At 37.4% G+C, this 23978-nt stretch overlaps 2 protein-coding genes across 2 annotated transcripts; both read left to right on the top strand.

The window, feature by feature from the left end:
* Positions 1 to 369: 369 nt before the first annotated feature.
* Positions 370 to 16756, top strand: mpp1 (MAGUK p55 scaffold protein 1). Its single transcript, XM_065287270.2, has 12 exons — positions 370 to 679; positions 9793 to 9921; positions 10249 to 10327; positions 10415 to 10500; positions 11566 to 11634; positions 12311 to 12507; positions 12590 to 12696; positions 12797 to 12877; positions 13463 to 13543; positions 15069 to 15271; positions 15902 to 15976; positions 16093 to 16756. The coding sequence occupies exons 1-12, from the start codon at positions 557 to 559 to the stop codon at positions 16267 to 16269; spliced, it is 1407 nt and encodes a 468-aa protein (XP_065143342.1). The 5' UTR covers positions 370 to 556; the 3' UTR covers positions 16270 to 16756.
* A 3924-nt stretch (positions 16757 to 20680) lies between these two features.
* On the top strand, positions 20681 to 21997 carry fgf1b (fibroblast growth factor 1b). Its single transcript, XM_065287821.2, has 3 exons — positions 20681 to 20994; positions 21187 to 21290; positions 21500 to 21997. Exons 1-3 carry the CDS (start codon positions 20790 to 20792, stop codon positions 21701 to 21703), a joined length of 513 nt encoding a protein of 170 aa, XP_065143893.1. The 5' UTR covers positions 20681 to 20789; the 3' UTR covers positions 21704 to 21997.
* The last annotated feature ends 1981 nt before the right edge of the window (positions 21998 to 23978 follow it).

The following is a 23978-nucleotide window of genomic DNA, read 5'->3' as shown; positions in this document are numbered from 1 at the left end:
GACATTTTCAGTTTCAAGGGGAAACGAGACAACTCAAAACACAAAGACGTGGGCCAGCTCTCTGACATATTTATTTGTCAATAGCTACTATAACTAAGGATGTCTGAAGAAATATTCCGCGCTCCTTCCAATCACGTCACCTGCTTAATATTCGTAGGCCACGCCTATACAGTATAATTCGATGATTCGTCTGTTAGAATTGGACTGCCGCGCCCGCGAGAAACATTGCGTGATTAATATTCATGACTGAAGCCTTCAGCATAGTACAATTTTAAAAAAATGTTCGCAGGTCCCCCCCTACGTTAGTCAGCGATAGTTACTACGCAAGTGCGCTCTATCAAGGGAAGCTGCAGTGTGCCAGCCCCCTCCTCGCGCTCATGTTTATGTGCTTTGTCAGCTGTGTGTGTCTTGCGCAAACTCCGGACTTCGAACAGAAGCTCGAGCGTTATCTTTCTTATCAGTACGTTTCGCTCTCCTGACCAACCCATTTCGGACCTTGATCAGATTTATCTCGGTCAACACTTTCTTAATTTTGCCCCCTCCCCCCTTTTGAAACATGACATTAAATTCCAATAAAAACGAACCCGCTGTCACTCTGGAGCGTGTGAACAGCGCGCGCACGGCTCTCTCCGATCTCTATCTGGAACAGCTGCTGCAGAATAAACCCAAGTCAGAAAAGGTAGGTGGATTTCCTGAAGTAATCTACATTTTACAATTTCAGAAGACAACGGAAGACTATTTCCGCATTTACCACCGTGTTTACTGTGTAGCGGTTTTATCAGGGTTAGAGAATGCTGTAAGATCGCAAGAGTTTCTGATGCACATCAGGGAAGATGATGTTCCGGTCTGTACTGGTACAGCCCGGTTTGAGATCAGCATCACGCTGCCGCTCAACTGTGCCCTTTATAACAGTTAATGATATTAAACTGTTTCTATTGTTACCTATGCTGTATGCAATGACTCTCCTTTAATAGCCTCACTTTTCTTGGACTGTCATTTTTTAAGAACTGCGAAATAAAATAAATCAGCTGGGTTTAGTTAGTCAGACAACAAAAGTGAAATAAATCCATAATTTTAAGATTAGAAATGAAGCAATCGGCTAACTTTACTTATTTTCATTAAACGCATTAACTTGTATACAAAAATATTATTTTGGTGTGACGCGTTCAGACGTCATAGTGACAGCTGTGAACGCGTCACGTGCTGGTGCGTTTAAATGTAATCATATCGAAAACACATAAAGCATAAAAATGATATATTTTTAAGCATTTATTGTAGTAGTGATGATTCTTTAACGTCTACATGTGTGATGTCTGGAAACATTGTATATGATCTCATCTGGCAAAAACTATACTTGATGCTGACGTCATACTTGGGTCATCTGTGATAATGAACTTTGGTTTTCAGCCAGTTATTTTTATGCAACTGTAAAAAAATGTATTTGCTTTGTCTAAGATAATACAATGAGAGAAAAAATAATCAATTGTTGACTATCAATAAGTGTCCAATGGTTAACAATAACGTAGATGTAGCTCAGATAATTTATATTAGTTAAGAATAAAGAAGTGTTTAAGATAATAAAATTGACAATTTATTTTGGTGGATTTCAGCAAATTTTGCGGACTACCTAAATTAAGATCTCTTTTAAATCTATAACACTTGTAAGGTAACTAACGTTTCTTTCTCAAGAGAAAATTGAGAAGCCGGAGGCCTAAAACAAGACTCCATTTACTCTCATATTTAATCCCATTGCTGCCTAGCAACAATTGACTTTTTTAGGTTGGCAGAAAAGATCATTACAGATTATTAAATAGGAATGTTAGTTTGACAATGAATATTTGTGATGATTTAATTACTTAGCTTAGTGAGTAATATGATCAGTCTCACATCTCTTTTCACTGTGATTAGTAAATGTCATTAACTATAAGAGTGTCTTCCCAACAGTGCTGGTGTTGGTCTAAAATCATTCTTTGATGATTACAGACCCAGGACATTAGGGTTGAATAAGTTACAGGGTTAATGCCAAAGCCCATCTACTTTGGTGATGACCTGATAAAGGCTACCCTGTAGGGGAGATAGGATTGGGGTCAGAAGTCACAACAGACTTATCTTAACAGACTTGACTTTGTCATAAGATATCATATTTGTGCATAATTTTCTTGGTCAATGTAGTCTTTGGTGTCTAATTATTTAATTGTCAAAAAAGAATAGTTCTTACCCACCTTTTTCTCAAATTAGTCGAAAAAATTGATAAATTCCTTCTGAAGATGATAGCAGATAACTATTTTGTGTGCAGTGGCCGATAATAACCAAATTATTCAACCCAGTACTAAACTCTCCCCAAATCCCAGATTGGGTGGTTTTTTGCAGAGAAGTGTGCCTCATATAATAGAGACTTGAGAATGGGCTTTTTTGGGCCAGTTATATACCAGCAAAGAAACATTATATTTATGGATTCAGCAGATGCTTTTATCCAAAGCGACTTACAGTGTACCCAGAATACCTTTGCAATGCCCTAGCAACCACCCAGAATACCTAAGCAATGCCATAGTGACCACCCAGAAACCCTAGCAACCACCAGCATACCTTTGCAATGCCCTAGCAACCACCCAGAATATCTTAGCAACGCCCTGGCGACCACCCAGACACCCTATCAACCACCCAGCATACCTTTGAAATGCCCTAGCAACCACCCAGAATACATTTGCAATGCCCTAGCAACCACCCAGAATATCTTAGCAATGCCCTTGCAACCACCCAGACAACCTAGGAACCATCCAGCATACCTTTGCAATGCTTTAGCAACCACCCAGAAAACACCCATACACCCTAGCAACCACCCAGAATACCTTAGCAATGCCCTAGTACCACCAAGACATCCTATCAACCACCCAAATTACCATAACAATGCCCTAGTGACCACCCAGACACCCTAGCAACCACCGAAATTCCATAGCAATGACCTAGCAAACACCCAGAATACCTTAGCAATGTCCTAGCAAACCAACCCATACGACCTAGCAACCACCTAGAATACCTTAACAGTGCCCTAGCAACCACCCAGACACCCCAGCAACCAGCAGAATACCTTAGCAATTCCCTAGTGACTGCCCAGACACCCTGGCAACCAATCAGAAAACCTTTGCAATGCCTTAGCAATGCCCTAGCTACCACCCAGACACCCTATCAACCACCCAGCATACCTTTGCAATGCCCTAGCAACCACCCAGAATACATTTGCAATGTCTTAGCAACCACCCAGAAAACACCCAGACACCCTAGGAACCACCCAGAATACCTTTGCAATGTCTTAGCAACCACCCAGAAAACACCCATACACCCTAGCAACCACCCAGAATACCTTAGCAATGCCCTATTACCACCAAGACCACCTATCAACCACTCAATTTACCATAACAATGCCCTAGTGACCACCCAGACACCCTAGCAACCACCGAAATTCCATAGCAATGCCCTAGCAAACACCCAGAATACCTTAGCAATGCCCTAGCAAACCAACCCATACGACCTAGCAACCACCCAGAATACCTTAGCAATTCCCTAGTGACTGCCCAGACACCCTGGCAACCAATCAGAAAACCTTTGCAATGCCTTAGCAATGCCCTAGCTACCACCCAGACACCCTATCAACCACCCAGCATACCTTTGCAATGCCCTAGCAACCACCCAGAATACATTAGCAATGCCCTAGCGACCACCCAGACACACTAGCAACCACCCAGAATACCTTCACAATGCCCTAACAACCACCCAGAATACCGTAGCATCAACTCTTGCCCAAGGTATTCGGCGGGCCAGAAAAGCCGGGCCTTAAGCCCCAACGAAGCACCAGCGAAGCACGATCATGCCCCGGAAGTGACAATGCAAACGTGACAGGCCTTGGCAGGCACTGGCACGCCCGCTTTAAGCCCGATAGTGCAAACACGGCTAATGGGTGGCACTATTCCCTCACAGCAAGAAGGTTTCCAGTTCGAGCCCCGGCTAGGTCAGGTGACCTTTCTGTGTGGAGTTTGCATGTTCTCCCTGTTTCAGCGTGGGCTTACTCTGGATACTCTGGTCACAGGCCAAAAACATGCACGTTTGATGAATTGGAGATACCAAACTACCCCTCCACCAACTTGTGTATGGATTAACAGATTCTTGCCATGAATAGTCATAGATGCTGGAATGGACTGAAGAAGAAATAGCAGCTTGGTGTACACATGGTTTAGAAGATGACACGCCTAAATCTCAGTAGAGTTGTTTGTATGTGTCTTCTTCATAGATCAGTAGAAAGCTTTGTTCCCTGGGGCAAGAGACTGGAGAGTGTGTATGTATCAGCGAAGTCATCCCTCACTTGTTTTGGTGCACTGCAGTGCGTATCATTACAAGTGCCTTTGCTTCAGAGGGAGGATTTTTTAATATTAAAATGTACTTGTACAGTGCTTTGCACAATACATATTGTTCAAAATCAGCTATATGAAAGAATGGTGTCTTACAAATCCAACATGCGAAAATAAGCACACTAAGATTTGTAAATAAATGAGGAAGAATCTGTGGGAGGAACCAAGACTATGAGATGTTTAAAGAAAGGATTATAATAGTTTCGAATAGCATCTGTTTAATGATTTCAGACGATTGATGCAAGTGATTAGTGATAGTTAAGAAAATAACTTGAGTCTGATCTTCAGAGTTGGTCTCTGTCACAAGAGTTGCCATAAAGCAAAACAGCACAATTTGTGTCATGACACTGCTAGTGGTTTTTTTGTCACATGAGCGTTCTGACTCAGTGAAACTCCAAAGTAGGAAGCTTAACAAGATGGGGAAGGTGCTGTGATCATATCACGTATGGAGAAATTACAGAAAAGTGTTGGGTGGAGATAGGGGAGCAAATTCAGGAAAGGACCGCAGAGACTGGAATCGAACTTGGGTCAACACAAGCGCACTAACCACGGGGCTATCTGTGCCGACCTCACTGTTTACTGATCAAGTCCACACCTAAAAGTTTAGGCATTAAAATGCAGGAGTGAACTCTTGATGGTTGACATTTTAGCATCTCAGGGCGGTAAACAACACACATGGATGCCAACAGTTGAAGCTATTTGGAGTAAGCTATTTTTGACTGGAATCCAGAGATGTGTTCACATTGACAGACAACATAAACTTCTGCTTTTAAATCGCATTTACTCTGTAAACTAAAAAATTATCTACATCTAAAATCAGCCTTTAAAGCCTCAACAATTGTTATTTCCTGTAAACAATATGTTACCCAGTCTAAGGTCACGTCAAAAATTGAAATCAACTAGAAATCGATCAAACTTTGACGCTCTTAGTCTCATTATTTGATTATAAGACTTTAGCCTGGATTTCACAGACAGGGTCACATAAACTCCACTTTTTTGTATCAGAATGCACAAGCTTAGGCTGAAATAAGTTGAAATATTCCACTTGAAGGGCTGATTTCACAAGACCTTAGTCAACATGTTTCTTATATGGACGCACTTTAGTAAGTCCTCTCTGACCCGTGCACTGGGGTTTTATCAGCCCAATCGTGGCATGCAACCTTTGCTCAGGATGTTTGCCTGTTTCCTATGGACATGTGACTTCCCTCTAATGAAGTGAGCTTTGTCAGCAGTATGAAGTGAGTTCACAGGAGATTTTGCTGATGCTCTTTAGGATTTGATATTATTACACAAGACTTAAGGTGGTTCTGCTACTGAACTACATGTAAGATTTGTAGCTGAGTCTTGAATTGTAAAAAGTGCCATTAACTTATGCTAATGGTGTTTTATAAGTTGAGGGATTATTTTGATAGTTTAATAAATATAGCTTGGTTAAAGTTTGCCCAAAACTATTGTATGACTTTGGAATACCTGGAAAACCAAAGGGGTGTCTTTAATCACTTAATGCGAAAGCACTTTAAAAAACTTGTTGCACATAATTTTTTTTAGTTTAATCAACTTTTCTTGACTACTGAGGAATTGCTATAAATTATAAAATTAAATTAACTTAAAGTTACACTTTGTAGTTTTTCAACCTTCATAATATATTTTCAAGACCCTTGTGATATAAATGACATGTCCACCATAGCCTGACGGGGTCTTAAGGCTTTTACTTGTACTTTTAAACTTTCGGTTTCGGGTAATAACCCGAGCGCAAAACAAAAAACTACAAAAATCTGTTCTACGTCATATGTCACTTTCTCCACTTCCTCAAATTCGGACGTGAGAGCGCAACTATTTATTTCCTGATGTTTTTGTCATGGCCGAAGCAGCATCTAAGAAAAAGAAACCCAAGGTTTTGTCGAAGGAGACCAGAAAGAGAAAATGGGAGAGTGACAGGATAAAATGAAGGACGAGGATCAATTATATTTGGCCAGCATTTGCTCGCTGGCGTGAACTAAAGAAGGAGGAGGGGTTTCTGACCGATGCTGACTTGGCCCTCATGCTTTTGAACTAGTAAGTAATGTTATAATGCGTGCATATATAAGTCCTGTCTGGCGCCCGAACACTATTTTTTTACGTGAATTTTACTGGAGGCTACTTGGAGAGTTTAGAGAGAGACTTATATCACGTGACATTGTGGTGCTGTGGTGGCGTCATGGACCTAGGACACAGGCGATCAGGGTTCGATTCCCCTTTAGGGCAATATTTAAATATAAACTTTAACCAAGCGACCACCGTTACAACTGGCTTGTAAACGTGAGCTACGCGATTTTTTTGGCGTTTGATGAAAATAAAACCCATGAAATTATGTTATATGACACATGACATGCTGGAACCTTTGCCTTTGCGACAGTGCTGCGGCGCTTGTGGCCTCTAGGGGCGCTAGACGTGAAAAATACATGTCTAGCACCCCCTAGTGGCCAAAAAGTTCCATGGTGTCCCTTTAATGGGGACATTTCACAAGTTTTTTTAAAGATGTAAAATAAATCTTTGGTGTCCACAGAGAACATATGTGAAGTTTCAGCTCAAAATATCATATGGATAGCACGTTAAAATTGCCACAGAAATGTCTAGTTTTTGGGTGTGTCCCTTTAAATGCAAATGAGCTGATGAAATGCTAACACCGATCCACATGATGATAGTTTGTTGTAATTGAAACTCAATTTTGCTGTCAATTATTTTCTCTCTCCGTCGCTCTTTGCACTAAATGTGGTTGGATAGTGCAGATAAAGGGGCGGTATTATTATAATAAGATCCCCTTTTGACATCACAAATGGGAGCCAAATTTCAATTACCTTTTGCTTGTAGAGAATTGTTCAACCAAAACTAAGTTACTGGGTTGATCTTTTTCACATTTTCTAGGTTGATAGAAGCACTGGGGACCCGCTTATAGCTCGTAAACATGGAAAAATTCAGATTTTCATGATTTTCCTCTTTAATTATTATTTATTCTCATTTATAGCAACTTCTCACTAGTCAAGAAAATTTTAAATTGTAAATAATTGTAAGATTTGTTTATGGTGTATGGGCTCTTTGACATATGTGTTTACATTCTCCAGACACTAGAAGCCCCCTAGCAGACAATATATATATTACATGTGTGAGATGAAAACACATGCAACAGGTTTGACCAGAGCAGTAAGAAGATCACACACTGACAGATTCCTCCATCTGTATGTGTGATGCTTATATGTTTAGGACATTGAGATTACTTTTGCACCCGTGCCTCTGATGTTCCCAAACAGGCTCTATATTTAGTTACACTGGATTGAATTAAGCACAAACACAAGCAAACAGGTGTTTCAGGACAATTATCCTGTGGAAAATCCATAAGATCAGGAAACACTAAAGCACACTGCGTGACTGGATCTCCATAATGTGATTTTCCCAGAGCTGGAACTCCCAGTTTGTCCTGTTATCTCATTCCTTGGACTAATGGACTCAGTCATAATACCATTTCACCTTCTCTGTCACTCTCACTTTGCTTTTTACTACTACACACACATAAATATAACTGTACTGTCTGTTGTACTTTTTACTGTTCTTAGTAACATTTCTTATAGATTGTTGTGGGTTTACTTAAAGGACAGCATAAAGGTGTAATTTTATTATTATTAGTAAGCAGACTTATACACTATGTACTCTGTTCCTGTAGTTTAACTAGCAACATCAGGGCATTGGTTCAAATAGCTTAACTTTTAAAAGGCTGATTTTAAGGGGATTTAAGGCATCTCCTATTGAGTAAATGTAAGCATTATATTAATATTAACTTAAAAGCAATGTTCGTAGTTAATTCACCTTAGTTTATTATGCACAATATAACATTATAATGTATCTATCATATAAACATAAAAGTAATATTTACATAAAATAATACATCAACCTGAGCTGTAAGGTCCTTCTGTAGGCCAAACTCATTGATCTGTCACACTCAAGACTTGACAAAAGCATGACGAGTTGTGGTCCAGCTTAATGTCAGTTGTTAGTTGTTGTACGTTTTTGTGTTTCCTTTTATCTCAAAAACAACCTGCCACTCAAAAACAACAACCAGGAGACCTAAACTGTTTAGGAATTGAAAGTGTTAGGTGTGTCTGAGTAAAGTGGTCAAGATAATTCATGGCAAAATTCATCTCATTCTTTGCTTTCAAACATGCTTTGCATGACTGTCTCTCTTTCTTTCTTTCTGTCTGTCTGTCTATCTGCCTGCCTGTCCGGCCATTCATTTTTCTGTGTCTGGCTGCCTATGTATGTGATAAGATTCATGGTCCAATGGAAGTGGCTAACATCTATCAACTCAAGGACACATAGTGGATTTCATGAAAAAATAAAACAGCATACCTCATTACAATATCTGGTTGACACCAGATTGTGCCAGTCTTGAAAACCTGACGTCAACCCATCATAGATTATCACATTTTCAACTCGTAAAACATGCAATGTCAGTCATAAATGCTGTAATCTTTGTCCTGAACTTTAGTGATGCATTTATTTTCATTGGCTGAACATCAAGACACACTACACAGGAGCATCCCTGCTCATAAGGTTGTAAAAGTAAAATCTGGCATTCCTTTATATTGCGATTGAGATCATTATCTGTTGCCCTTTAGAGCCACAGCTGTCTCTAAAATCAGTGACAGAAAGGGATTTTGCAGACACATCAAATTAATCCTCATAATCATGCGTGATGTTTAAGGGCAGCCATTCAAAAACAGGTTTATCCTAGCAAATGTATTAGTTGAACATGTACTGTCACAACTCATGGGATGTCAGGTCACATGTTAGATAATGATTATTAGCATTTGCAAAATATTAGCAAAATCTGTCAAATATGATAATAAATTACCAGTGATGGCAGTGGCTCTTTAATAAGATCATATCAATCCTAAAATTCTCCCTAATTTGTAAATGAAATCCTGTTGGAAACTGCATTTCTGTAGCAATCCAGATCCAGGGTAATTTAAAATGCAGGTGTTTTTGCCGACATAACAACTTTTAATGCAAACATGTTTCTTTAGTACTTTAAAAACAAGCCCCCTCATCAGACAACATAACCATGCCAACCTTGTAAGTTATAACTGGGTCAATTTTCCATCATTGCAGGATTTAATGAAGTGTTCAAATGTGAACTCTTAATCATTAACCCAAAACAGATGTCCTCTTTGAACTGTTAATTCTCCACCATCATACCCATCAAATAATTTATTTAGTTTTAAGCCTAGACAAAGAACTCATTTGTTACAAGTTTCACATTGGACACTGTCGTATGCATACATGATTATGATTTATCCCTCATATAACTAAGTGAATACTTAATGCTTAGTTTAATGTGCTCTGTTTGTATTCCCAGGCAGCCATGCAGACGATTGACAGCAAAGGACAGGAGATCTACACCAACGGCAGCGCCAGCCACGTCAATGGCAAAGATGTTCCCAAGATGCGAGAGGTGGCCTTTGAGAAAAATTCCTCTGAACCACTGGTATTATACTTTATATTACATAACACAGAATTAAATGCACAAAAAATAACAGTGAATTTTTTTCATTTTGATCAATTGTATTTTGCTCATTTAGACATTTAATAAATTAATATAATTGTAAACAATTAATAATATATTACAGTATTGTTTCTGTAGTTCACCTGGCAAAGTGTGATAGCAGTAGCAGGTTCATGGGTCCTTTTGTGACTGTTTAAATTTTTTACTAGTAGTATGTGTGTAGAAGGGCTATGTCACAATGTTTACATTTTATTTTAAAAATATACAGTAATGTCCTGTAAATACTGTATGTGTTTTGTGTCTGTGTAGGGTGTAACGCTTAAATTAAATGAAAAACAGAGATGTACAGTGGCGAGAATTTTACATGGAGGCATGATACACAAACAAGGTACAGTGGATTCCTTTAAGATGATTTTTGAATATTATTGAGTTGCCGTATACTGTAGCTCAGTGCAATGAAATGTCTTTTGGCCAGGTTCTTTGCATGAAGGAGATGAAATCGCAGAGATCAACGGGGAAAGTGTGGCTAATCAAAGTGTAGATCAGTTGCAGAAGATTCTGGTGAGTTTTTAGGACACAAACTGTTGTTAACTGTGCACAGTTAATAACTACAGATAGCAATGTTACTAACTTAAAGGTACAATATGTAAGATTTTTACATTGAAATATCCAAAAAAAAAAACGACATCAAAAATGTAATTGGTACTTACGTTATCCCAAATGTTTTTAACGTTTAAAAAAAAATTGACCCTGGGTCATAGGGTTGTCAGTGGTGTCATAAACTGGGTTTCCATCACACTGATTTTGACATATTGCATTGAACTATCCCTTAAACTGTTTAGTCAAGCGAGTCAAGGCAATGGAAAATACACTCTCTTAATATATCTTTTCTTATATGTTGCACTGGGAAATCTGTATACACTTCTCAACATTTAAATAGGATCAAAAAGTTAATAAAAGTTGTCTTCAGACAAGAATGGGTATTCCACTTCATATGTTGACTAGTGGATATAGCCGTTGAAAAATTAGGAGATCACTTCAAGATTATTTTTAGTTTTTGTAAATGAACTATTTATGAGTATGTGTTTTAAGTAAAATTACTGAAAATTGAACATGGTCCACAAAACAAACAAAAAAGATACATTGGTTTTCGATCGTGAATATATTTAAAGAAATATGTTTTTATAATTATCAGGGTTGTCAAAAGATTCATGTGATTAATCACATACAAATAAAAGTTTATTTGTGAATAATATACGTGTGAATTATATATATATATATTGTAAAATTTAAAAATATATATAAATAAATAAAAATTTTCTTACATTTATACATGTATGTCTGTATTTATATATACATAATAATTATACACAATACACACACAAATATATTATGCAAACACAAACTTTTATTTTGTATGCGATTAATCGCGATTAATCTTTTGACAGTTCTAATATTTATTTATTTATTTATAGTTAATTTTTAAATGATAAATAGTGTTTGTGCTGTAAAGCTACAGTTTCAAGACAGCTTCCCCAACATTTTAAAAAGTTTTCAGATGAATTGTTACTCTGTGATTGTACACTGATGTTTTGTTGGTGTTGTTGGTGTTTTCTACCTTTACAGAAAGACACAAATGGTGTTGTTACATTAAAAATCATTGCTAATCAGCAAGGTCGCTCTATGCCCTGCGAGGTGAGTTAAAAAAAACTTTTATTTTGTTTACAATCCAATCGACTCGCTCTGTCCTTTAATCTTTAAATATGAGCTCTAAGTGTGATTTGATTATTTTCTTTGTTTGTCTGCTCTATTCTGTATCCTTGATTTAAAAGGTTTGTGGTTTATCATGGGAAGCTTCAATGAAAGAGACAGGTGACTGTTTAACCATCAATAACAACTAACCGTGTAGTATCTCTTCTCATTAGATGAAATTGAAACCTGGTGTGTTTCTTCTGCCATCTGCTGGTCACATAATGTCAGAGTGCAATAAAAATTATAGAGCACTGTGTTTAACACTGCGAACAATAATAAACTAGGCTACACAAATAACCACACACGCTACTAAAGTCAGAAATCCATCTAGATCCATACTAGCCATACTACAGTAGGACACAAACTAGTGGTCATGTGGCTGTCTGTCTGCAATTTAGTTATTAAATGTTTTATTTCAAAATGGAATACATAGTGGAAAATAGTGGACACTTATTTATACTTTTTTGCACTTGTTTATTTTTTGACATGATTTACGTGAGGTGCCATGTTTCTTATTAACCTTTTTTTTTTGTTGACCAATTGAACCTGACCCTTTAAACCAGAATGCAGTGACTTGTTAATAAATCTTCATAAATGATACCAATATGATTCAATGCAGATGTACATGAGAGCACAGTTTGACTACGACCCTGTCAAAGACGACCTCATCCCATGCAAAGAAGCCGGCCTGAAATTTCAAACAGGTGACATCATTCAAATTATCAATAAGAAGGATCCAAACTGGTGGCAAGGAAGGGTGGACAGCTCCTCTACGGACTTTGCAGGAATCATACCTTCTCCAGAACTTCAGGAATGGTATGCCGTTTTCATACGTGTAATGGCCATTTTCTGAATGAATGTATTTAGTATAAGCTAATGAATTCTGTGATCTATTAAGGCGAGTAGCAAGCAAGAGTAAAGCAAAACGGGAAGCCGGTCAGTCCTGCAGTCCATTTGGCAAGAAGAAGAAATGCAAAGACAAGTACCTCGCCAAACACAGCTCAAGTTAGTAAAACACCTCTCAACCTTTTTCACTTTTTGCATTGCAATACACTGTGATGTAATCAATAGATCACATCAGCTTAATGCGTTGTTTTCTCTCCAGTATTTGACCAGCTTGATGTCATATCCTATGAAGAGGTCGTCAGACTTCCTGCTTTCAATAGAAAAACTTTGGTTCTCATTGGTAAGCACTGTTATACCTATCAAAAACCAGAGGCGGACACTACTTAAGTATTTTTACATTCTACATCAAAGTAAAAAGTATTTTATCAGTGTTTTTCTTTGGAAAATATATATTCCAAAGCATATTATCATAATTTTTACTCCACTACATTTCATAATTTCAAGTTGCATCTAGTATTTTTGTTTTCTTTTACTTAAGTAAGAAGTACTTTTGTACTTTTTACTCAAGAAAAGTGAAAGTACACAATTTTTATGTAATTAGGTATTAAATCAATTTTAATATGCAATATAAAAGGAATACACAGTATGATTCTATGCTTTAGAATGTAGTGAACGTTTTTTAGTAAAGTAAAGTACATTTTTTCCCAAGACAAAGACTCTGATTAAGCATAGATGCTTGGAAAATTTACTTAAAAGGTGTCCGCCTCTGTCAAAAACATATCTGGGTAATACTTAGATTCGGTTATAAATAGTTAGAATCCAGTATATTGGATAAAGTATCAGTATCAAATACTAGCTTAATATTTGGAAAATGTTCAAAAAAAGTTACAGTCCAAAAAGTGTTATTTTCTCTTTTCTAATTTAGGTGCACCTGGAGTTGGAAGGAGCCACATTAAAAATTCCCTGCTGAGCAAATATCCTGAGAAGTTTGCCTACCCTGCTCCACGTATGTAGAGTTATACCTTACAGCTCATTCTTTATATATGGAAATTAAAAAACAACAGAGAGTTGATATCTATGTTAAGGATCACCTATTTGAGCCCACCTCTGCAAGCCGGCCAGGGCACGATTAACCAAACCGCGCCCAGGAACGGTACAGAGCGCAGTGTGGATAGAGTGAATGCGTCCTAATATGTTGTTTGAACATAATTGTGTGTTTACACAACCACCCTGTAATGATAAATATGCCCACTTACTTTTTTTAAATTCCATAAAAACCTCAACTCTCATGGGACCAGCTGTTGTTGTTTTTTTTGTACCACCTCGGTTGGGGTTCCAGGCGACCCGAGCTGATACCAAACGCGAAAACACTGTATATCACTGATTGGTCTGAGAGAATCGTCACTACCAGCATCATCGCTATAATGTGAAAGATTAGCTTTACCTTCGTGCTAGCTTGCGCTGTCTCGAGCAAACATGTTGTCATCTGTGCTCCGCAATAAGTTCCCAAACTCCCTTTTAATGATGAAAAACATCGACAGGCTGAGAATCAGGAACATCATAACAGTTTTTTCCAGACTTGCAGTTTGTGGCGGAACATTCGCTACGAGCACGTTGTCAGCATTATATCGACTGACGCCACGGGTCGGGTGTTTATACAGAAACTGTCATGTGAGATAGAGGAAGTGATAAACGAGATTTGCAAACATCTATTTGTGGTGGGCAATTTTATTTTTGTGGTGGACTGAGAATTAAAAAATGTATGGGAATATACAACGGCGCTCTCTCTTGTATGATGTCACAGCAGTAGGCAGCGCAAATATAACGACACGCCTATAATCCCTCCCACTCCGAAGTGATACTAAACTTGATGGAAAAGCTAGCTAAGCCAAAGTGAGGTGAGCTGACCCAAACTAAACTAAACCGTGGGGTACTATTCAATGGAAAAGTGCCATAGGTGATCTATAGGGTATTTGGACCCAAAAGTTCACAAGCTAATTTTGCAGATAGCCAAGACTAATATTACATGTTGAAAAATTACATATTAGGTGACCTTTAAAAAAACTGGATCATAACTAAGAGGCACATTTCATATTTTTATTTGGGGTATTAAATAGATGGACATTTCTTTACATTTTTCTTACATTCATATCATTATGTACAACATTTTACGAAAAGACCAGTTTACGAAATGTACACTTAAAAATAAGGGTGCTTCACGATGCCATAGGTGGTCTTTGCTATATTTTTTTCATGAGCCGCCTTTACTGCAAATTATAAAACGTTACATCCGGTAAAATCAATTCTCATAAATCTGTTTTACAAAAGCGTCTTTATATCATAACAAGGTATAAAATAAATGGTTTCTTTCAGGAACCTTTGACTGAAAGGTTCTTTGAGGAACCAAAATGGTTCATCTATGGAGAACCTTTTAAACACCTTTATTTTTAAAAAAACAGACCAAGACTCTTCCCAATTACAGAAACGATGTATTAATTATTTAAAATAATTTTGACATTTACATTTTTCAGACACCACCAGACCGCCAAAGAAGGACGAGGAAAACGGCAAAGAATATTACTTCATTTCAAATGACGAAATGACCAAATCTATTGTTGGAAATGAACTGCTTGAATACGGCAGTCACCAAGGACACATGTTTGGAACCAAAATCGAAACTCTCCACAAGATTCATGAGCAGGGGAAAATCGCTGTGCTGGATGTAGAACCTCAGGTAATGACTCAATGTCCAGTGTTATCCTCCCAAATGGCCATGATCATCATGTGACAATCATACTGTATCCAAACTACATAGATGCATTCTTTGGAAATCAAACCCATGACGTTGGTGTTGCTTGAGCGGTGTTGTACCGGTTAAGTTTAAATGTTTGGGAACTTTACAATATTCCTCTTAAAGGGCTCATATTATGCAAAATCTACTTTAACAAGGTGGACATAAATTTAACCAAAGGAGTCTTATTAGTCTTATGTTTTGATTCTCTTGTTAATGTGATGTCACACAAACAAAGCCCCGCCCATAGCCATTGACTGACTAAATGACTGGTTAATTTTTCCCAAAGCTTTTCTAAATGTGTTTGGTAGCACTAATACGGCTAAAGATGCTATTGTCCCAGACTGTGTTCAAAGGAATACAATCTATTTTTAACTGAAAGCAGTAGCTCATTTGCATTTAAAGGTACACACGAAATCAGTATTTTTGCTCCTGTCAAAATTGGGGCATTTTGCACATGTTAGAACAAATGATCTGTGGGGTATTTTAAGCTAAAAATGTTATATTACATCTTGTAAAAATGGGCATAATAGGTGCCCTTTAATAACTTTGCTGTATATTTCTTCCCTCCAGACTCTGAAAGTGCTCAGAACGGCAGAGTTTGCTCCTCTCATGGTGTTCATTGCTCCTACCAACACCGCCAATCAGGTTAGATGTGGTTTCTGATCCCATATCAACCTAAAACTCACTTCAAAAATCTTTCTTTGGTAATGAATTTAATTAAATCCACAACATTGTAACCCATTTTCTTTTCTACTCAACAGTCCGAGGCAGTGCAGGCCATCCAGAAGGAATCAGACAACATTTCAAGCACATACCGTCACTTCTTTGATGTAATGCTTGTGAACAATGATGTAGATGAGAGCGTTAAAGGCGTGGAGGAGGCCATGGAGAGAGCCTCCTCAACCCCACAGTGGGTACCAGTCTCCTGGGTGTATTGAAAGATCCAATCCCTTTCTCCCATACGAGGAAACCGGGCACGTGCGGTGCCATGGATAACACGGTTATCAAGAAGTTTGCACATCATTAAGTGTTTAACAGAATGTTTTAAAAAAGCAATAGGTTTATTCTTTGTGTTTATTATGTGAATGAACCCTTAAGCGTTTCGAGCGCTGTAACTATGCCAGTATAATGCATCAAGCGATGACGTTGTTAGCGATGCAAGGACCTCTACTGTGATTTTAAAATGCCACTCGGTTTATTAAGGTCTGTTGGTTTTAAGTGATCTTCCCTGGAGTTTCAGTGTGGTTTTGTACCATGTGCTATGGTGTTGTTCTTAAATATCATTACATAAAAAACATGTCAAGCGCACAGGGAAATCATTTTAACCAGTATATAAAAGAAGGTTTTGTCTCATAATGATATATTACCTCAAGTCGTAATGTTAAGGCACTTTTAAAAGAACTGAATAAACTCTCTACACTCCAACTGGATTCATGTGTGTTCAGTATGTTCACTAGCATTTTAAGGAATAGTTCACCCAAAAATAAAAATTTATCACCGCTTCCATGTCCAAACGCCATAGGGAAATAACAGAACTGTTGAATGCATTTTTCTCATTGGCTGAGAAATGTTCCATGGGTCTTGATTATTTTTCTGCAAACCGCACACCTGACTTGTGAAATGTCTTAAAAATAGGCACCAGAGCAATGTTTGTGGTAACCGTGGTATACGACTCCGGTCCTTTGAATTATTCGAAAATAATGCACACCCAAGGTGCATTACCACCTTGGGTGTGCATTATTTTCTTATAAATCAACAGCAAACATAAACAAACAATATAGGTTTTTTTTGAGCATTTATTGATATTTGTTAAATTTCAATATTCATGTTAATTCATGGTGCATTAACTAATGTTAACAAATTAAACCTTTTTGTAAAGTGTTACCGATTTTGTAATACTATAGGTTCATGCAAGTTTAAGCCTGTACTCAAAATGGGGTTAAAAGTGTGATTACTGTAAATAAAACTGTCATCATTTACTTGCCCTAATGTTGTTACAAACCTGTATACATTCCTTTGTTTTGATGAACACAAAGGAATGGGGCTTATGATCAGTTTGGCTGCAATCATTCCTCAAAATATATCTTTTGTTTTGTTCATCAGAACAAAGAAAACTTATACAAGTTTGTAACAACATGGGAGTGAGAAAATTATGACAGATTTTTCATTTTGAGCAGAACTGTGCCACCTGCTGGTAAGAGAAAAACAAACAAAACACTGTGATGACCACCAGAGGTCAATCGAGATCGGTTCTTTGTTCTGGTAGTGGTCAACTGTTCCTATCACAACCATAGTAAAAATAAATAAATATTTAAACATTAGAAAGTACATAAAAATCAGCATTTTTTGTCAAAATCATTTTTGAGGTAAAAACAGCCAATAAGAGCCCAGAATAGATTAATGCTGTTCCAAAAACAAAGGGTGAGACAAGAAACTAATAGATGACTTATTGACTTTTATTTAAATTTGTATTCTTTCATATTTTTGATAAGTTTACACTTTCTGCAATGTTGAGGAATAAGTTTGTAGTGTTTTCTTAAATTAAAGGGGACATTTCACAAGACATTGTTAAGATTACGTAAAGTTTTAGCTCAAAATACCATATAGATAATAGCATGTTAAAATTGTTACTTTGTAGGTGTGAGCAAAAATGTGCCGTTTGGGGTGTGTCCTTTAAAATGCAAATGAGCTGATCTCTGCACTAAATGGCAGTGCTGTGGTTGGAAAGTGCAGATTAAGGGGTGGTACTATCCCCTTCTGACATCACAAGGGGAGTCCAATTCTAATGAGCTATTTTTTCACATATTATAGGTTGATAGAAGCACTGGAGACCCAATTATAGCACTTAAACATGGAAAAAGTCAGATTTTCATGATATGTTGAACATGGTTCGCTGTCTGAGTAATGTGAGATCACAAATCTTACACAGGAGATCTGACCTCATCCTGTGGAGTTCCAGTAAATGACCAAATGTCTCAGTGAGCAAACATCACTGATGACCTCAGGTCACTTATATGCTTTTGTGTCTTATGTTATCAGAGACTGAATGATGATGTTACACAGATGGGTCTTAACAGCACAGCGTGGGCACACGTCACACATGCGTTTTATGTAGGAGTTGTACAGACACCATAAAGTCTGAGTTTTTGCCCTGGAATGCATCCAGTACCACTAGTCATCCTTAAAGGATTACTCCACTTTCATAAAAAATCCTGATAATTTACTCACCCCCATGTTATCCAAGATGTTTATGTCTTTCTTTGTTCAGTAGAGAAAAATCCATTTTAGGATTTTACTCCATACAATGGACTTTAATAGACCTTAAAAGTTTACAACTAAATGCAGTCCGCTCAGAGAGGAACCCTGCTATCTAAACTGAAAAGGAGCAGTATGGCTCCTCTGTGTCACAGGTAAGTCTCAACTACAGCTGGTCTGCCCAGTTCATTTGCACCCAGTTGAGGGACATAATTCACACTAGATGTTTTGCTTGGTGTTCTGAGGGATCTGTCTGGCACCACGGCGCTATTACCAGTAGGTTTCCAGTACGCTTGGAAACCGGGCTCGGTGTAGGCCAAACACATTCCTGTAGTGTTTCTACTCTCTTGTTTTCTGAACAAAAGCCTGGCAGCTTCCAAACTGCTTTACATGTGCTGTCCAGCTGTGGTTTTTAGGTGACTGCCTCTTAAGCACATCGTCTGTTTTTTATGTGTGCATGAACGTACGTAGAATATGTGTAAATAAATGAATTGTTGTACATTTTTAACCTTTTTTACAATTGTTGTTTTAATCGTGCAGGATAAGGGATTTATGGAAAACGTTTAGGTGAGTGTGTCTGCTGCATTCTGCTGTAATGACACAGGTGTAAATAAAGTTTTAGGACATTAGGATCATACACGGTCAACCATAGAAAAAAATAAAGGCTAGATGTCTTACTGCAGAGTAACTAACGTAATCAGCGGCCATCTTGTCACAGGCAACCTTTCCGGCGGGATCTGTGGTACCTGATGTAAGGTGACTGATCTGCACGAACACAAATACTCTTATCTCGTTGAAATCTTGACGGATTTACAAATGGTTTGGTTTCTTACAAAAGTTATTAACATGGCTATAATTCTGGATGCTGAACATTATTCATAAGAATGCATTGTCATAAGTACATCTTTGACGTTTATAACAAAAATGCATATGCTGCGTTCTATCCACTGATCTGATATTTGCTTCTGTTATGAAGATATCATTAAAATCTGATAACGTCTATAAATCAGGGTTCCCATGGGTCCTTGAAATTCTTGAAAGTTTGTGAATCTGGGGGGAAAAATTCAAGGCCCTGGGAAGTTTTACAAAATAAACATACATAGATACAGGTCATTGAAAGTGCTTGAATCTATTTTATGCAAGAAGTTTTTTTGTTTTTTTCGAAAAAATCGATATATTTCCCTGTGTAGTTTAGGATAATATCATAAAATTCTAGACTTTTTAAACACACGTGCTAAACTGTTCCCTTTAAATGCTTATATCTTCTGCAAGTTATATGAAGTTATATCTTCTGCTTATATCTTTTTTGCAAAGTTGTGTTTGACACATGAAAACGTCTCGGGTTACGTTGTTGTTCCCTAAGGGAACGAGGCGCTGCGTCTCCCTTGCCATACTTCCTGCGTCCCTGTAAAGCCCTCTTTGGCAATATTTCAGATAGCGATATACTTCCTGGCTCCCACGTCACCCTGTCTTTGTCGTTAAGCCTCACCATGGTGGTTGAATTTGATATACACATTCAAACGCACTTACCCTTAGAGGCTTCCCCAAAGTGACGTAGCACAAGTTCCCTCGAAAGGGAAATGTAACAATGTATCTATTAAAGATAACACAATGTAACCTTGCTCTCACTAGAAATGTGTCCCCATATTTAGTCCTTAAATTTGAGGGTATCCGACTTGGAAAGTCCTTGTAAGGTCTTTAATTTGAAGATAACTAAGGTGTGGGAACCCTGATTAATTTAATGGAATGTTTGGGCATACCAATATGGCGGCGTGGTGGCTTCACAATTGTGACGTCATGTGCAATCCAGTCATTTATACAGATACATGGTTAGGCCTATGCTTGGATCTGCACTTTAAATATTCATTAAAATAGTAGACCATCAATCCTCTTACTTTAAAGATACTAATTTCAACATACTGTGATGGGACATGCTAATTCTAATTTCAAATGCTATTTAGTGTGCAAACTGATGTTATGATAACAGAAGATATAAGAATAGAATGCAGTGACAAAAAATTGTTTTCGTAGCAAAAATATAAACACTATTATTATGTGTATAAAAGTATGAGAACAGAAGACTTCTGGTTATAATAAGAAGTGTGAAGGAGGATAAATGACACGCGCTCGTTGTAAGTGTCAGTTGAGCTCTGCTGGCGCCGCAGACGGTTGGACGGATCCATTACAGTAACAGAGGGTATTCATGGGCTCAGCGTGTCCTGGAAAAGCACTCTGCGCAATGACCGAGGGAGATATCACCGTGTTTACACTTGGACCGACGACGATCGATCAAAAAGATCCGAAACATTATGCTCTCCAAAAACTCTACTGCAAGAATGGGGGATACCATCTCCGGATCCAACCCAACGGGACTGTGGACGCGACTCGACAAGACAACGACATTTACAGTCAGTATCATAATGGGCTACAAATATTAATATAAGTGCGCATGTGCCTGATTCTCTTACAAGAGACAATTGTTATGCAGAAAAAAATGAAGTTGTATAAAACATCATGAAAACATTTGGTTAGATAGCTATAAATGTTTGTGCGTGCTGTACATCTGAAACATGCAGTAGACTAATAATAATTTATTTCAGCTCTTTTGAAGGTGAAAGCAGTAAAAGCAGGAGTGGTCGCAATCAGGGGTCACGAAACTGGATTTTACCTTGCAATGGACAAATCGGGAAAACTTTATGGCACTGTAAGTTACTTAAATGTTGTCTGAATAAGGAATATAATTTGGTATACTTAAAATGGAAATTATACATAAAAAAACAAAAAAGAATGAAGAAAAATGCTTAGGATATAATTGAAAACATAACAAAACACATTAATTGAATGGAACTGCAGCATTATCTTTAACTTTATCTTTTCAAGAGCTTTTACACACATCTGTCCTGTGTTTTTCAGGGTACGTTCAATGATGAATGTTACTTCATTGAGAAGATTGAGGAGAACCACTACAACACGTATCGTTCACAGTGGCACCAGGAGGATGGAGACTGGTACATGGGTATCAAGAAGAATGGACGAACAAAAAATGGCAGGAGAACGCACAAGGGCCAAAATGCAATCTACTTCCTACCAATTCCAGTAGATGGCAGCATTCAGTAAAAATTTTACTGTATCAGAGGTCTTTACAAAACATAAAAACTACACAAGGAAACTTGTAAAGTAAACATGATATATGGGACATATATCTATATAATGGATTGTATTTGTATATATCTCTTATTTCTTTTCTTTTTATCTGTAAGTACCTATGAATTGTTATTTTTTCTTTTCATTTTGATATCAAAGAAGCCACAAAAATATTTTAAGAAAAATAAAGTATTAATCATTTATGTGAATATACTGTATAGTATTTGTACTTTGTATTTATGATTAAAATTATTTTTAGGCAGTTACATGATCTCATCTGGAACAATTTAACTTTAAAAATTAACACATAATAAAAGACAATAATGATTCTGTTGCAGCTGTTTCACACCTTTAAGACACAAACATGCCTGAACAACACTTTTGTAACTTTTTATAACTTAAGCCTACGCCTGTTGACGGCCTAAACTTGTTCAGGAGATTGGTGTATAATGACCTCCACCTTAATGTGCTTCAGACTGTTTTTAGCTGAAGACAAAACACCTCCAGAAACACAATGAAACAAAATAACGTTTTGTTAATGCCTGGGGTAATGCTCTGAAAAAGCTGCAGATGAAATATGTAAAAGAATACTTTAACCGCTTCAACTATTTGATAATGATGGTGAGTTTTTTTGCATCGCCCTAGCCAGTGTAATGAATAAGAAGTGTAAAACATCCCTGTAAAGAATATAAGGGTGCTTGAAAAGTAAATTTTTTAGATATATTTTATAATCTATAATTATATTCTAACATACTCCAGAAAATCACTCTTTTGTCAGCAAACACACAATGGGCAAATCACATCCACATATCTAATCTCCTGGACTTGTGGGATGTTATTGGGGTGTGATTTTTTTGTATAAAGTACATTTGTCATTTTTTAACCAACTCCTCACCCTAATTATTAACCGTTGGAACCAAAAAATGCTCTTTTTCGGATATGACTCATATCTTAAAGCTTACAGACAAATCTCATAAACTATGTAAAGTATAGAGTCCTGGAATCCCTGGTGAAAAAGTCCACTAAAATACACTTTAAGTACACAGTGTACTATTACGCAATAATTTGAGTCGTTGGTACTTCTTACTTAAGATAAACGTAAAACTATCTAAGTGTACTCAACTGTGCAATTTTATTTCAATACACTAAAAATCAGTCAAATTTCAATACTACAAATGAACTTGCTGGTTTTTAAGTAAATCTGAAGTGGATTATGTATACTCTATTTTACCTGGCAATGGGATATTTGACATTACCTCCTAAAATATCATTAAAAACAGCTTATAGAGGTCATATGTTAGGAAAGCTTTTTTCAATAATATGTTCATAATTGAATTACATAGATCAACAATTATTTTTCAGTAAAACCAAACACATTTAAATCACCAGACTAACCAAAACACAACTTCTTAGTGAGGTTTTCACGAGCAACCGTCTCTCACTTTCCCCTAAAATTCATATATAAAATGTAATTCAGTTTAAAGCCTACCAGCAAATATTTTATGAAATATTTAAGTATATACGTAACATAGTATAATATGAGTGTAACAGATTGCACTTTCTCCAGCAGATGTCAGTAATGCATCTTATCTACTTTTAAAGTTGACTTAGAAAATGGCAGAGCACCACACATAACTCGCAAAATACATTAGTGAATCTGTTTGGTTAGGGTTTCATTGTAAAGCTCAAAATCACTTCCAGGTTTCTTACTGATACTTTGTATATATCAGTTACTAATTCAGATAATGGCCTGAATGCGTTTCCAATATAAAACAATCACTAATAATGGTGAAAGAAGAACGCCTTTGTAAAAATGCATAAATCATTCTGCTGAAAAACTGTTTTCATCATGCAAATCTGTTTAATGACAAACACACACACACACACGCACACATTACCAAACATGCAGATGTACGATTGCATATCCACCCACATAAACACCAGGGAGAACTGAAGCGCGCGCACACACACAGCCCTGCACCCGGGCCCCTGGCCCCCAGCCTTTCGGGCCACGGTCAGAGCAGGAAGGGAGCTATTCACTGTAAACTGAACAAGCAACAGCTTCCTCTGGGACTCCCCCAGCGCAACTCCGGCCAAGATAGCAGGGTTATAAAGCGCTTTGACAGACCCCTGTCAGGGCGGAAAACAAATTCTCTGAAAATTGTACAAACTCCTATACCTTCAGCGCGCGGGCGCACGCACACACATACCTCCTGTGGCGCAGACCAGAATGGAGCGCACAGTTGAC

The sequence above is a fragment of the Paramisgurnus dabryanus genome, chromosome 18 (genome assembly GCF_030506205.2).
Source record: "Paramisgurnus dabryanus chromosome 18, PD_genome_1.1, whole genome shotgun sequence".
Lineage (NCBI taxonomy): Eukaryota > Metazoa > Chordata > Actinopteri > Cypriniformes > Cobitidae > Paramisgurnus > Paramisgurnus dabryanus.
Note: the sequence above shows the minus strand (reverse complement) of the source record. Positions and strands in the feature narration are given on the sequence as shown.

What these genes read in the sequence shown, in the direction of transcription:
- mpp1 (XM_065287270.2), top strand. Translation starts at nt 557, where the DNA reads ATGACATTAAATTCCAATAAAAACGAACCCGCTGTCACTCTGGAGCGT. An exon ending in GTCGCTCTATGCCCTGCGAG is followed by an intron (nt 11,635 to 12,310) that starts GTGAGTTAAAAA and finishes GATTCAATGCAG; the next exon opens with ATGTACATGAGAGCACAGTT. An exon ending in CTACCAACACCGCCAATCAG is followed by an intron (nt 15,977 to 16,092) that starts GTTAGATGTGGT and finishes TCTACTCAACAG; the next exon opens with TCCGAGGCAGTGCAGGCCAT.
- fgf1b (XM_065287821.2), top strand. Translation starts at nt 20,790, where the DNA reads ATGGGCTCAGCGTGTCCTGGAAAAGCACTCTGCGCAATGACCGAGGGA. An exon ending in ACAAGACAACGACATTTACA is followed by an intron (nt 20,995 to 21,186) that starts GTCAGTATCATA and finishes AATTTATTTCAG; the next exon opens with CTCTTTTGAAGGTGAAAGCA. An exon ending in CGGGAAAACTTTATGGCACT is followed by an intron (nt 21,291 to 21,499) that starts GTAAGTTACTTA and finishes TGTGTTTTTCAG; the next exon opens with GGTACGTTCAATGATGAATG.